Source organism: Erpetoichthys calabaricus, chromosome 11 (assembly GCF_900747795.2).
Source record: "Erpetoichthys calabaricus chromosome 11, fErpCal1.3, whole genome shotgun sequence".
Classification (NCBI taxonomy): domain Eukaryota; kingdom Metazoa; phylum Chordata; class Cladistia; order Polypteriformes; family Polypteridae; genus Erpetoichthys; species Erpetoichthys calabaricus.
In genome coordinates this window covers 60,053,318-60,068,570 of record NC_041404.2, presented here as the reverse complement: position 1 = coordinate 60,068,570, position 15,253 = coordinate 60,053,318, and the positions used below count along the sequence as shown (strand labels likewise).

At 43.4% G+C, this 15,253-nt stretch overlaps 2 protein-coding genes across 18 annotated transcripts in view; one reads left to right on the top strand and one right to left on the bottom strand.

Moving 5' to 3' along the window:
• Positions 1-15,253, top strand: part of LOC114660439 (serine protease inhibitor Kazal-type 1-like) — an 821,621-nt gene that overhangs the window by 207,750 nt on the left and 598,618 nt on the right. The gene's annotated exons all lie outside the window — the stretch shown is intronic.
• The window catches only part of LOC114660438 (serine protease inhibitor Kazal-type 1-like), a 565,538-nt gene that overhangs the window by 141,865 nt on the left and 408,420 nt on the right, over positions 1-15,253 (bottom strand). The window contains exon 1 of one of the 16 annotated variants that reach the window (XM_051934265.1): positions 382-494. The exons of the other annotated variants lie outside the window; for them this stretch is intronic. Within the exon in view, the coding sequence (XP_051790225.1) occupies positions 382-433 (52 nt within the window). The 5' untranslated portion in view covers positions 434-494. Of the gene's footprint in view, positions 1-381; positions 495-15,253 lie in introns of those variants that run through there. 16 annotated transcript variants of the gene reach the window in all.

Genomic DNA, 15,253 nt, shown 5'->3' with positions numbered 1-15,253 from the left:
CGTGTTCTACCTGATGGTACAAAGCTTTACCTGACCTCTCCTCCTAATAGAAGAAGGGGGCTTTGTCTGACCACTCGTATTTTACTAAAATGGTTAACATTTTACAGGTTCTGCCAGGGGTGTGTACAGTTATAAACACAACTACATATAAATGAAACATATTTAACATATTCATTTGAGAGAAAAAACAGATCAGTAACAAAACTCACACAGAGAGAACATGCAATACCCACACAAGTAGAAATCAGAACTAAACTTTAAAGAAATTGAATTAATTCCCCTTAACCTTCTTAAAGCCAATTTTTACTAATCAGTTTTATTTATTTGTCACCAAACTGCCTACTGTGGTAAAGATGCAAACTGAGTAAGGAGGATTCTCACTTGAGAGGCAAATGAAGGCAATGCACAGCAGCAGGAGGCGCATGGCAGACATCTCGACTTGTCTCGCTGGTGTGTGTGTGTGTGTGTCAGACTCAGACTGGCCGCCCAACACCCTGGTGTACTCAATTTATAAGGCGACACATCTGGAAAAAAAATTAAAAATTAAACCCTGCAGGCATTGATCCTCCTGATTCATGAAAATTCAAAACTGTTGTAAATTAAGAAAGACCTTAGAGATACACACGTCACATAGATAGATAGATAGATAGATAGATAGATAGATAGATAGATAGATAGATAGATAGATAGATAGATAGATAGATAGATAGATAGATAGATAGATAGATAGATAGATAGATAGATAGATAGATAGATAGATTTCTCAGGTGACTCCCCTCACTTGTGCCCCCCTCATCTTTCAGCCCCCTGTATTAATGACTTGGCTGATGCTCTACAACTTGTCGCCGTTCTCCCCCCTTCAGCCCTTCATGAACTCACAGCTGAGGCTCTTGTCTCCAGGACTGTCACTTTGCCGATTCACCTGACCCTCGATACGCTCTTGACAGTCCATTGATGACACTGCCAAGTGACAGACAGACATGCTGCTCCGTCAAAGTATATCCTTCTTGTGCCTGACGGTATCCCACCTGGCCTGTAAAAGACCCCTAGTAGCTGATCCTGGTTTATTCCCAGACTGGACATCAGTAATGGATGCTGACTGCTTTACTGATCTTCTCTCTTTCTGCCCAGCTTTGCTCTGATCAGTATTTGATGTCTTAATAACTCTTATTATCCTTATCTTATTATGTTGTTGTATTGTTAAATGTACTTTTCTGGCTTTTATGTCACCTGTCACTCGTGTCAGGGTTAACACTTCTGCTCGTCCTTCACGCAGGGAGGACCCTGGACTCAAACCTGGTCTCCTCACTACGAGGCAGCAGCATTAGCACTGTGCCACTGTGCCACCCACTGTGAACGTCTTCCTCCACTTCCTCAGTCTGAACCCTTGCAGGTCACTCATTCAAAGTCACAGGGTGAGTCAGCGGTGGGATTTGCATTTGATACCAGTAAGCCGCATCCTGAGAGCTCTGACTTAAACTAATTAAATCATCAACATTTACATTTATTAAGAGGTTGGCACTTTTATCTAACTCACAAGTCAGTTGTACCAAACTCTGTATATTTCTACAATGTGAGCCCTGGCAGGTACACTGACTCCTTCACCATGCTGTGAAAATGTATTTGTCCCCTTTCTAATATCCTCTGCTTTCATATATTTTACACAATTAATGGCTATGAATGGAATTGAAGATATGCCACTGCCATCGCAGACTCGAGCTTCAGCCCGTCTCAACTGCCTTTCAGAAGAGTTGTGAACTTGAGAGACGTCACAGGGTGAGCACAGAGCATCTAAAGGGTACCTGACATCTACAACATCTGTGAAGCTACGAGACTTTGAGAAACAGTAAGTGCGATACAGTGGTATGCAAAAGTGTGGGCCCCCTGTGATATCCCGTGTAGTGGGAAGTGGCCCCAGCCTACACTCTGGACATCTGATAGTTTATGAACCGAACAGGATCAGTGGAGAGATGAGACACAGACAACAATTGAAAGGTGAATGGTGCAAGTGTATTTACAAGAGTGCTGCACAACCAAAAATGCAGTAGTGTGAGGTGGGCTTTGAGACTCAGTCCTTCAGAAAGAAAAAAATGCACAAGAACAATAACAAGTTTGTATAAATACAAAAACAATTGCACCAAACCCAAAATCAAAATCTCCTTAAATATAACCGGCAAGACTGTCCAGCCAATCTGCCACCCCGTCTACCTCACGCACCTTTCCAGGTAGACCCTAGCGCGTTCACGCCACGCCCCGACCAACTATGTATTTAAACTCGAACCCCTGTCGGTTGCGCGCGTAAGCCCCCTGGGACAGCCAACGGTTATGCTGAGCTCAAGCACACCAGCTGCCGACTCACCAGTAAGTCAATTCATTTCTTTATAATACGGGATCCCAATCTCGGGCTCAATCCTGTTTATACAAACAAATACCGCACCGCACCTTAAACCGCCTGCGCTGGACAGGCTGGGAGGACACCGGCGTGTAAAAATGAACCGTACTGGCCATTATACCGGCTCCACGTGTGCCCAGACACACCGCGCCTCACAGCGCTCACCCGCCAGACGGCCCTGCGTTCCCGCGGCAACGCCCTCAACACACAAATGGTAAGCGCACTTCCTTACAACTTTATAAACACCGCCGCTTCAAGTTTAAGGCTTCTTCAATTTAAATTTGGTAATCGCGCATTACCACACACCTTCCCACTTAAGATTACAGGTCGGAAGGTCGGGACAAATAATCCAACACGAGATTCTTCTTTCCCGACACACAGCGGACCTGAAATCTATAAGGCTGGAGCGACAAATACCAGGCCCGCCGCCAGGGGGGGACAAACGGGACTCTGGTCCGGGGCCCTAACGGAAGGGGGCCCCCTTCACGTTTGATTTTTTTTTTTATGCTGCTGTTGTGCATGTAGATATATATTCGGACAATTTATTCAAGTTACATGTAATCGAAAAGTTAAATCATTTAGCTTACAATACAAGTGAGTGTTTTAATAGCTACACTGTAAATGCAGCATTGTCACTGTCGGATAAACTACATTTCGATCATTTTGTATACGTATTTGAAGGTTTTGGCATAGAGGGGCCCACACATACCCAGTTGTCTGGGGCCCAAATATTTAAGGCAGCGAGCATGGAAATACCAATGGGCCACACCTGCACTTGAATGTCTCATTCGCTGTATCCATTGCAAAGCCCTAAAAAAAAACCCTCTACCACAAACTCAGTTGACAAAAGGTAATATTTTAAACTATCGATTGCCCATTTAATAGCTAGTCCCTCCTTTTCCAATACTGCATATTTTTTTTCTGTATCAAACAGCTTTCGACTCACCCGCTAGACGGCCCTGCATTCCTGCTGGTGCGCCCTCAACACACAAATGGTAAGCGCACTTCCTTACATCTTTATAAACACCGCTGCTTCAAGTTTAAGGCTTCTTCAACTTAAATTTGACAACCCCCTGCTTAAAATGTCTGTTAGTGTGAATAGTTAAGAGAACAGAAGATGAACTGATCATCAAAAGGCATCAAGTTCCAGATTTCACATTTCTGTAATATTTTAAGCAAGATTACATTTTTATTTCCATCATTCAGGGATCTGTTGTATCCTGGGTGAACTTTTCCAGGCTGGTGGTCAGGCTGTCGTCCTGGCATTGCAACCAATCTTTGCTTCCATTTGGGAGACGGGCGTCATCCCAACTGAATGGAAAACGGTATTTGTCATCACTGTCTAGAAAGGGAAGGGTGTTCACCTGGATGGCTGCAACTACAGGGGGATAACACCTCACTAGGATCATCAATAGCATCCATGATCACTTGCTCATCTACCAGTGTCCGGAGCAGTCTGGTTTTACGCCTAAGAAGTTGACGATCGACCACATCATGACACTAAGGGTCCTCATGGAGCACCAACGCGAATATCAGCAGAGTATCTTTGCAGCCTTTGTCGATTTTCATAAAGTGTTTGACTCAGTTGATCGAGCTGCCCTGTGGGACATCCTGAGACTTGGTGGGATCCCATCAAGGTTGCTGGATGTCATGGCCGGCCTGTACACTGGTACTGTGAGTGCTGTGTAGTGTGGAGGCAGACCCTCTGTTTTGCCAAGTTAATTCTGGGGTCTATCAGCGGTGTTTTCTGCTCCTACTCTGTTCAATGCTTGCATGAACTGGCTGGTGGGGTCCAGCAGCTGTGGAGCATCTGTTGGTGAAGAGAGATTCACTGATCTTGACTTTGCTGACGATGCTCAATTGAGGCTCTGACCAGCGCTCTTGAGAGACTGAGTGAGGAGTCTGAGTGTCTGGGCAGGCGAGGGTCCTGATAAACACCAAGAGCCAGGCCTTTAATGACCTCCTGGGCATAGCCATCAGCAGTGTGACTGTCTGTGGAGAGAGTGTCGACCTCGCCAAGAGGTTTACTTATCTCAGCAGTGACTTTCATGTCTCTGGTGACACTTCCTATGAAGTCAGTAGACAGATTGGGAGAGCATTGGGGGTCATGAGGTCACTGGAAAGGGGTGTGTGGCGCTCCTGATATCTCAACAAAAGGGTCAAGTCTTTAGAGTCCTTGTACTCCCCGTTTTGCAAGACATGGGCGCTATCCAGTTATCTGAGATGAAGACTGGACTTCTCCATGTGTGTCTCTTCAAAGAATCCTTGGGCGGCTGTTTAAAGGAGTCCATGGCTGCTAATTATTGGGTTGAGGTTTGAGGGGTTCGAGAATTTCTACGGCTTTGACATTTGCATCACCTGGTGGTTTTCTAATGAAGACTGTGAACAAGCCATAGTCCTAATGGGCTAATGAAAGTCTGAGACCACCTCAAATATCTTGGGTGCCTAAACCTTTGCACCGTGCTCCTTTCCTGTTCTCACTGTACAATTGTACAATACACTAATCCTCCATAAAATGCTGAAAAGAAATGTGTCACTTTGAACTTGATGCCTTTTGGTGATCAGCTCATCTTCTACTCACTTAATAATTCATACTAATGGACACTTTAACCAGGGGGGCCCAAAAGTTTGCATGCCACTGCATAGTAAATATTCCTGTCTCCTTACTGCTAGGCAGCAGCACTACCAGTGTGCCTCCGTGCCACTCAGAACTGACAAGATGGTTTTCTCTAAAGTTCTGCCTGTGCCACGCGCCAGTCCAGGTAAGGCTGATGAGATTAGAAGGCTTAACTTCACCTTAGAAGGCTCAAATCTCAGTAAAGGGTAGAAGGGTATCGGTTTAGGGGGTATTGGGACTCCTTTTGGAACAAATGGGACGTGTACTGCCATAATGGGTTACATCTGAACTGGAGAGGCACCAATTTGGGTATGAGGAAACCAGACAAGGATTGTTTAAACTGGGGAATGGGAGGCAGGAGGTTTAGGACAGGCCAGGTTAAGAACTGTACATGGAGGAGCAAACAACAGTGTAGAAATATTAATGTATAGCAATGTCAATTTTAACTCGTAGAAGAAATGACACATTAAAAATAGCTCACCTTAATGCTAGAAGTATCAAAAGTAAGGCAAGTCTGTTGGAGTTGTATGTAGCAGAGCATAACTATGATATTACTAGCCAACCCGCGGCGTAGCATACGCCTCATAATTATGTATTGATGGGTGAACACTTCCTGAAAGACACAGTTGTCCAAATGGGATGGGTTTGAGGATACGACTGTAAGTGAATGAAAAGATGAAACTCTGGAGAGAGCAACATACAATTGTCCGTGACTGAAAACTGGAGGACCGCCGCTGCGCCCCCACCTCCCAAAGCGAGGGGACAGGGCTGGATGGCGGTCACGCGTGGAGGGTGGAACGGGGTGAGAGGGGAAGGACGCCCAGTGAGGACGCCCATTCCACCCCCTCCGCCTCTCCGGAGAGAAGGCGGGGAAGTGGGCTCAAGAGGTTTCGGGTCCTAACCATCCAATGACGGGTCGGCACAACCGGTAACAATCCTTCTGCAGGTTCACCTACGGAAACCTTGTTATGACATTTACATCCTCTAGATAGGCAAGTTCGATTGTCTGACGCCCATTCCGCCCCGGCCCTTCTGCCATTCTAGTCTGCCGATTTCTTAGTCATCGTTCAGTACGCACTGCCTGCTCATGTGCCCGCCGCCAACTCCTCACCTGAATTGCTTTCGTCTGTGTACAGTCCACATGCACCTTGTAGCAGCAGAGAGGACCGTCTTTATAAGACTTGCAAGTTGACACAGTTGTCCCATCTTGTTCACGGTCACTGTCATTGTCATCCTCCACAGTATAAGCGTCTGCTACTGATTGTTCAAGTCCAAAGCTTTGCAGTTCTGTTCCTAGTTGTTCAGCAGTGACGCCATCATCAAATCTGAGCAAATGTCTGTGCAGTCCTTCCATAAAAGTTCCGTCCTAATATGAAGAACTCCTATCCTGTGCTTTATAACTTTATTTCATCTCACTAATAATCACAGCTGAAAACCATTAATTATCAGTCATGCTGACAACCATCTAAATTCATTAATCTAAACTAATTATTAGTACTGAAGAATTTAAATACTAGATATGAGATAAAATAAATTGCAATAATGTATATGCTAACCGAAATGTAGCGATATCAAAACAGAAATCGGCAAAAGGCAGTGTTGACCAAATTTTTCGCTGCAACATGGTGTACTGACAACTAAAATAACTTGATAACATAACACGGTACAGTCATATGAAAAAGTATGGGAACCCCTCTTAATTCTTTGGATTTTTGTTTCTCATTGGCTGAGCTTTCAAAGTAGCAACTTCCTTTTAATATACGACATGCCTTATGGAAACAGTAGGATTTCAGCAGTGACATTAAGTTTATTGGATTAACAGAAAATATGCAATATGCATCATAACAAAATTAGACAGGTGCATAAATGTGGGCACCCCAACAGAGATATGACATCAATACTTAGTTGATCCTCCTTTTGGCCTCTAGACGCTGTCCTCCTATAGCCTCTGACGAGTGTCTGATTCTGGATGGAGGTATTGTTGTCCATTCTTCATACCAAATCTCTCCAGTTCAGTTCTATTTGATGGACAGTCTGCTTCAAATCATCCCATAGATTTTCGATGATATTCAAGTCAGCGGACTGTGACGGCTATTCCAGAACATTGTACTTCTTCCTCTGCATGAATGCCTTTGTAGATTTCGATCTGTGTTTTGGGTCATTGTCTTGTTGGAATATCCAACCCCTGCATAACTTCAACTTTGTGACTGATGCCTGAACATTATCCTGAAGAATTTGTTGATATTGGTTTGAATTCACCTGACCCTCGACTTTAACAAGGGCCCCAGTCCCTGAACTAGCCACACAGCCCCACAGCATGATGGAACCTCCACCAAATTTGACAGTAGGTAGTAGGTGTTTTTCTTGGAATGCGGTGTTCTTCTTCTGCCATGCAAAGCGCTTTTTGTTCTGAGCAAATAACTCCATTTTTGTCTCATCAGTCCAAAGCACTTTGTTCCAAAATTAATCTAGCTTATCTAAATGAACATTGGCACACAACAAGCGACTCTGTTTGTGGTGTGAGTGCAGAAAGGGCTTCTTTCTCATCACCCTGCCATACAGATGTTCTTTGTGCAAATTGCGCTGAATTGTAGAACGATGTACAGATACACCATCTGCAGCAAGATGTTCTTGCAGGTCTTTGGAGGTGATCTGTGGGTTGTCTGTCACCATTCTCACAATCCTACTCATATGCCACTCCTGGATTTTTCTTGGCCTGCCGGACCTACTGGGTTTAACAGCAACTGTGCCTGTGGCCTTCCATTTCCTGATTCCATTCCTTACAGTTGAAACTGACAGTTTAAACCTCTGAGATGGCTTTTTGTAGCCTTCCCCTAAACCAGGAGACTCAACAATCTTTGTTTTCAGATCTTTGGAGAGTTGCTTTGAGGATCCCATGCTGTCTGTCATCAGAGGAGAGTCAAAGGGAAGGAAGCACAACTTGCAATTGACCACCTTAAATATCTTTATATCTCATGATGGGACACACCTGTCTATGAAGTTCAAGGCTTAACGAGCTCATCAACCAATCAGCATTGAGCAGTGACAGGCATTCAAATCAGCACAATGACAAGGGGACCCACATTTGTGCACAGCCAGTTTTTCACATTTGATTTCATTTCATACAACTAAATACTGCGTCACTAAAAATCTTTGTTCGGAAAACACGGCAGTACTCAGATGTTCCTAGGAAATGAAAGACATACCACTGTTATCTTGTTTGTTCAAAGGAGAGTCAATTATTATGCAGGCTGAGAGGGGGTCACAAACTTTTTCATATAACTGTATATTATATAGGACTATATAAGTCGCAGTACTGGACAGATAATGTTTAGTAGTTTAGAAAATTAATTTTAATGTCTAACAATAACGAGTGTGTAAAATTTAGTTCATAAAATGGCCGGCCCATGACCAGACCAGAGTCCGCGGCCCACCAAGCATTGCCCAAATGCACTAATGGCCAGTCCGCCCCTGTAATCAAGACTCCATTGAATCATCACAGAGGAGCTTGGAAAGCAGACAGGTATGGGCAGACTTGTGGGCGATGAAATTTAATGTCAGAAAATGTGAAGGTGTTACAAGTCTGAACTAAAAACTTGAGGTTTAAATACACACTGGGAAAATCAAAAGTCCATCTCATGAGGAGGATGTAGGAGTCGCAGTGGACTCGACACCATCAACTGCCAGACAGTGTGCAGAAGCCACTAAGCTGGCTAACAGAATGTCAGGCTATATAGCGCCCTGATGTGTGGAGTAGCCCTACAAAGTTTCTTTTTTTTTTTTTTTTGTTTAAACTGAAGTTTCCGAATGTGCCGCCTTACAAATGGAGAGTCGCACTTGGATGGGCAGTCTGAGTCTGACACACACACGACACGAGTCAAGATGTCAGCCACATGCTTGCTGTAGGAGCGTAGGAGGACGGCTGTGCTTTCTTGTGGTCTCAATTTTTTTATTTTAAATAAATTTGCAAAAACCTCACGTAAACATTTTTCACGTTGTCATTATGGGGTGTTGTGTGTAGAATTCTGAGGAAAAAAATGAATTTAATCCATATTGGAATAAGGCTGTAACATAAAAAAATATGGAAGAGGTGATGCCCTGTGAATACTTTCCGGATGCACTGTATGTATATATGTATGTATGTATATGTATATATATATATATATATATATATATATATATATATATATGTATATGTATATGTGTGTGTATAAATATATATATATATATATATGTATATATGTGTATGTTTTTATCTATATATGTATATATATATGAAAATATATTTAACTGTCTCTTTTATCCTTTTTTCTACAGCACTTTGCCTCAGTTTTAGCTGTTGTAAATGTACTTTTTAAATAAAGTTTGACTTGACTTGACAACAGCTCCCAGCCTGCCTTGCAGGTCTCCATGTGGGAGTAAAACCAGTGGGATGCTGCCATCATGTGCACTGGGGACGGGGAGGTAGACATAACTACTAGCAGCAACAGTGTATACTTCCCAGCAGGCCTCCCACCCAGACAAGGAACTGGGAGCCATCCTGTTCCACGCTGGACCATCCTTGCCTTTCCATTACAGCCCCCTTTCACGTTTTGCACATTTTATTGTGTTGTAAATGTACTTTTAAAGGATTAATGTGCCATTCTTATCCTCCAATCTACACTCAAAAAAACCATAATGGCAAAGTGACAACTTGTTTCCCGAAGGGTATGCAAATTTATTCAAAATCAAAATGATAAGGTGGCACGTTCAGCCACCAAGAGTGACACCCTGTGAACTTAGTGAGTCACTGCACTTGTCATGGCTTACAGTAGACAGAAATGGGATAAAATCAGGTGTTCATGATGAAAGGCATTATATAAAATCATAAAGTCACAAATTCAAAGCCTGCTCGACCTCACAGTACTGAAATGTAGGAACAACTGGTGTTCACAAAAGAATGGCACTATATAAAGTCACAAAGTGTCATATTCAGTCATTAAAAGAGTGACTCCCCATGAGCTGAGGAAGTTGTTGGAACAGCCTGACCTCATACTATTGAAATATGAAAAGAGCTGCTGATCATGATGAAAGTCACTATATACAATCATAAGGTATTAAACTCAGCCTTCACCAACGACATCCTTTGTCATCCAGGGAGCCACCCTGCCTGTTAGACCACCTAGTGGACAACATGAAGTTCGCAATAGAAAGACACTGTGCAGAAAAGTCACTTATGAAATCCTCCTGTGGCAGGCGCAGCGTCCAGCAGTGTCACCGGAAGGAGCCGTCACACCTGCCAGGCCTTACATTGTGAAAATCAGGAAAGAACTGTGGTATGCAGTCATGATTTGGAGGTCACTTTGGATGAATATGAGAGAAACACACAATCAAGATGAGGCAGAGATCAGATTTCATGCTAGAAGGAAATGTTTATTTCAGATTTAAAAGGATGCAGGGGTCAGCAGAGGGGCAAAGGGGGCTTGTGAAGTACAAAGCGAAGTGAAGATCAGCAAACATCCAGGGGTTCCATCATGGATTCAACAAGGACTATTTTTTACAACGTACACCGGAGTTTTTGAATGTCTGTAAAGGAAAGACATATGAATTAAATTAAAGAATTAAAACAATGAGCCAAGATGTCCACTCCGTGACGCTTCCTTCATTCCACTCACAGGAGACTTTATGAGCCTCGCTCAGCTCCACCTACACACCTGAGGCAGGTATGGGAGGGCAACACCTGTGGTGGTCCTGGATCAGGTGACCACTGCCCACTCAGCACAACGGCTTAGTTAACAAAAGGAGCACATTGCTTTCAGGGAGTCAATATTCAGAATATTATGGGATATCTGAACTGTTTGTCTCTCATTATGTCAAAAAAGTGCTTGCTGACGCTGCACACTCGTAATGAACGAGGATAGAAGTGACTAATAATTATTAAAAATTTCAGATGACCCCAAACACACTTGGCATGCCGGACCACCATTTCAATTACATGACCTGCCTGTGATCTGAGTGTAAAAAAAAGGAAGGCTATGTGTTCTGACTGCAAACTGCTTTACTACACACCCTGAAAAGGCGCTATATAAATGTCCTAAACTTGCCTATTCACTCGCAGTCACAGATCTTCTGACCGTTGTCTGTGACACTTTGTGGAAATACGCAAGCAACTGATAGGAGACTCAAGATGGTCTGACTAATAGAAAAGTTAGGTGGGGAACAGAAATAGAAGGTTAGGAAAAAGAAGAGCAGAGGTTAAAAATGGAGAAAAAGAATAAATTATTAAAATACCACAGTCATCCTCAGAAATGTGAAGGCCAGCTGCTTTTGTGTGACGTGTGTTGTGATGAGTACCGAGTTCAGTGACAATGTGACATGTGTGTGCCTATCAACACGCACTCTGAGGTGCCCTCATTACTGAGTAGAATTACCTGAACTCTGAAGTTTTATCTTCTTCACCTCAAACACCTGCCTGACCTCGAGACCCCCGCACTGCTCAAATGAAGGCCGTTGTGGCCCACTGAGCGAGATTTGCTTTTCTCTTGAGGACACACAGTCCTGCAGGTGAAGGAGTTTGTAGTTCTGTCCACAGATGTCAGTCGCTGATGTTAAACAAAGTCACACATCGATGATATCAGCCACACTGAAGGTGACAGTCTTAAACCGATGTCACATTAGTGCTCTTCAGAGAGGATGTCACACTTAACAAGTGCAGGTGCTGATCTCGTCACCTGAGGATATCGGATTACATGACTAGAAATCACAGGGCTGTCACATTACACTAATGTTACATTACATGACTTTAAGTCAGCGGGAATGTCAGAATTAATGACTCCAGTTGCTGATCTCATCACCTGAGGATATCTGATCACATGACTAGTAATCACTGGGCAGGTCACATTACACCACTTCTAGTCAGAGGAGGTGTCACCCTTGATGACTGGTGTTGCTGATCTCATCGCCTGAGTACACCATTTTGAAAGACTAGAAACCCCAGAGCATGTCATATTAAACCAATGTCACATTAGACGATATGCTTGAATTGGATGACCTATTCACCACATCGCACAAATTTGGGTTTGGCCAAAACATATGTGCATGGATCAAATTACTTTATGGTAGTCCAGAAGCCTCAGTTCGTATTCACAACATTATTTCAGATAACTTCAAACTAGAATGCTGTCCTCGACAAGGATGCCCCTTATCACCTTTGCTCTTTGCAATAGCCATTGAACCACTGGCTGTTTACTTTCAAAATGCATCAGAGATGAAGGGCATTCCCAGAGAAGGACTTGAACAGAAAATTTTTAAAAGATATCTGCACTTAAAATCCATTTGAATAAAAGTGTCATGTCTGAATGGGTTTCCTCCGGGTGCTCCGGTTTCCTCCCACAGTCCAAAGACATGCAGGTTAGCTGCATTGGCGATCCTAAATTGTCCCTAGTGTGTGCTTGGAGTGTAGGTATGTGTGCACTGACGTGGGCTGGTGCCCTGCCCGGGGTTTGTTTCCTGCCTTGCACCTTGTGTTGGCTAAGAACTGGCTCCAACAGACCCCTTTGACCCTGTAGTTAGGATATAGTGGGTTTGATAATGGATGGATGGATATAAATGTGCTTTATCCAGTGAAATCTCTAGCACATAATTTCGGACTGCACACCTTCCCATTTATCTAAGTAGATCAGTTTAAATATCGAGGTGTAAATATTACAAGTAAATATAAAGCTCTTTTTCAATTAAATTTTGCTGTCTGCATGGAAAAAATTTAACAAGATGTGACTTTCCTTTCTTGATTTTCCTCTTGGTATGTAAAACATGAGACATCAGACAGATGAGTCTCTCTTCTCTATGCAGGGTCCAAAACTCTTGTGTTCCTTTTTGCTCGTCACAACATTCACTGGGTTGTACTTCCTGCTTGGCACTCATTGGCTGTCAGTGTTACTGCACACAGGCTCCGCCCCTACAATTTAAGGTAATGTAACCTGTTGGAGGCCATGAGTCACGAATGGATTGGACTGAGAAAGCTGGAGATGTGAGGCAACATGACTGCTAATCACAGGACCACACTGTGACGGCCCCCTGACTTGATGACATTATGTAAATGAAGTCTATGACTGAAAATAGCTGGAAAAGTCTTTAGTACTATGGTGTTGTACCGTGTTAGCCATTATGAATGTAGAAAAAAGCCAAGCAAAATGACCCCTTTTATTGGCTAACTAAAGAGATTACAATATGCAAGCTTTTGAGGCAACTTAGGCCCCTTCTTCAGGCAAGATGGAAAAGTCTTGTAATGGGATATGACCTTAAAATGACATGCTCAAGTGACAAGATCACCAACAGCAGTAGCCACTTTGACATCCACTCCAGTTTGAAGTCATGTGATCTGATAACAACATGCCCCCTCTGACCTCACCCTCCCAAAATTGCCCTGTAAAAGGGGTCTCTCACAGACAGAAAGTTCTTCATGCCAGTGCAGACTTCTTCAGTCCCCTCCATTGATTCCCTCATAGGTTCAAATTAGCTGTCTAAACGTCAAATTCTGAACACTCAGGTGGGTTTCAAAGCCCTTGTTACTCACAGTTTCATACTACAGAATGCGCAGAGGTTGCCGTAGGTAAGGCCATCATTGACACACACGGGGCTGTTGAGAGTCTCGCAGCGAACATTTCTGATTTCTTGACAGTTGGGCTACAGAAATGGAAAGTAGAGGGTCAGGTAGACGTAAGCAGCTGGGCGCTGAAGGAGAAAACCTGAGGAGACCCTTACCTGTGGAGGGAGGTCTGCCCCACTTGTCAAGTCTGTGGAGGAAAACAGGGTGAAACCCATCATTGAAAACTCCATGAAACATCTAAAAAATGTAAATCTTCATCCAATGCCAGAAATAAACATTTAGGAGGACTTAATAGTAAGAATCTGTCATCACATCAGACATTACATTACACAAAAAACATCCGTCAATGCCATTGTCACATACAGCATGTGCTGCTCTGATGGGCTATGAAGGCACAAACTCAGTGGGTTCCTCTCCAACAACCCTTGTGTGATCCCGAGAGGCTGACATTCCCTCCTTGAGATCATGTTAAGGAAACAGAAACAGCTGAGCAGGTGGGCAAGGAGGCCATCAAAATGAAAAGGAAAGGAAGGGCAACAACATCAGTAGCATGGCGGGGCAGTGGACATCTCTAAAGTGGACCTGTGTGTGTGTGTGTGAAAATATACTCTACTATCTATCTATCTATCTATCTATCTATCTATCTATCTATCTATCTATCTATCTATCTATCTATCTATCTATCTATCTATCTATCTATCTATCTATCTATCTATCTATCTATCTATCTATCTATCTTTTATATAATGCCTTTCAATAGCTATCTGTCCTTTAAAGCCTTTTAGATAGATAGATAGATAGATAGATAGATAGATAGATAGATAGATAGATAGATAGATAGATAGATAGATAGATAGATAGATAGATAGATAGATAGATAGATAGATAGATAGATAGATACTTTATTAATCCCAAGGGGAAATTCACATACTCCAGCAGCTCCTTACTGATACAAAAAACAATATTAAATTAAAGATTGATATTAATGCAGGTAAAAACAGACAAAAACTTTATATAATGTTAATGTTTACCCCCCCGGGTGGAACTGAAGAATTGCATAGTTTGGGGGACGACCGATCTCCTCAGTCTGTCAGTGGAGCAGGACGGTGACAGCAGTCTGTCGCTGAAGCTGCTCCTCTGTCTGGAGATGATCCTGTTTAGTGGATGCAGTGGATTCTCCATAATTGATAGGAGCCTGCTCAGCGCCCTTCGCTCTGCCACAGATGTTAAACTGTCCAGCTCCATGCCAAGACTAGAGCCTGCCTTCCTCACCAGTTTGTCCAGGCGTGAGGTGTCCTTCTTCTTAATGCTGCCTCCCCTGCACACCACTGCGTAAAAGAGGGCGCTCGCCACAACCGTCTGATAGAACATCTGCAGCATCTTATTGCAGATGTTGAAGGACACCAGCCTCCTAAGGAAGTATAGTCGGCTCTGTCCTTTCTTACACAGAGCATCAGTATTGGCAGTCCAGTCCAATTTATCATCCAGCTGCACTCCCAGGTATTTATAGGTCTGCACCATCTGCACACAGTCGCCTCTGATGATCACAGGGTCAATGAGGGGTCTGGGCCTCCTAAAATCCACCACCAGCTCCTTGGTTTTGCTGGTGTTCAGGTGTAGGTGGTTTGAGTCGCACCATTTAACAAAGTCATTGATT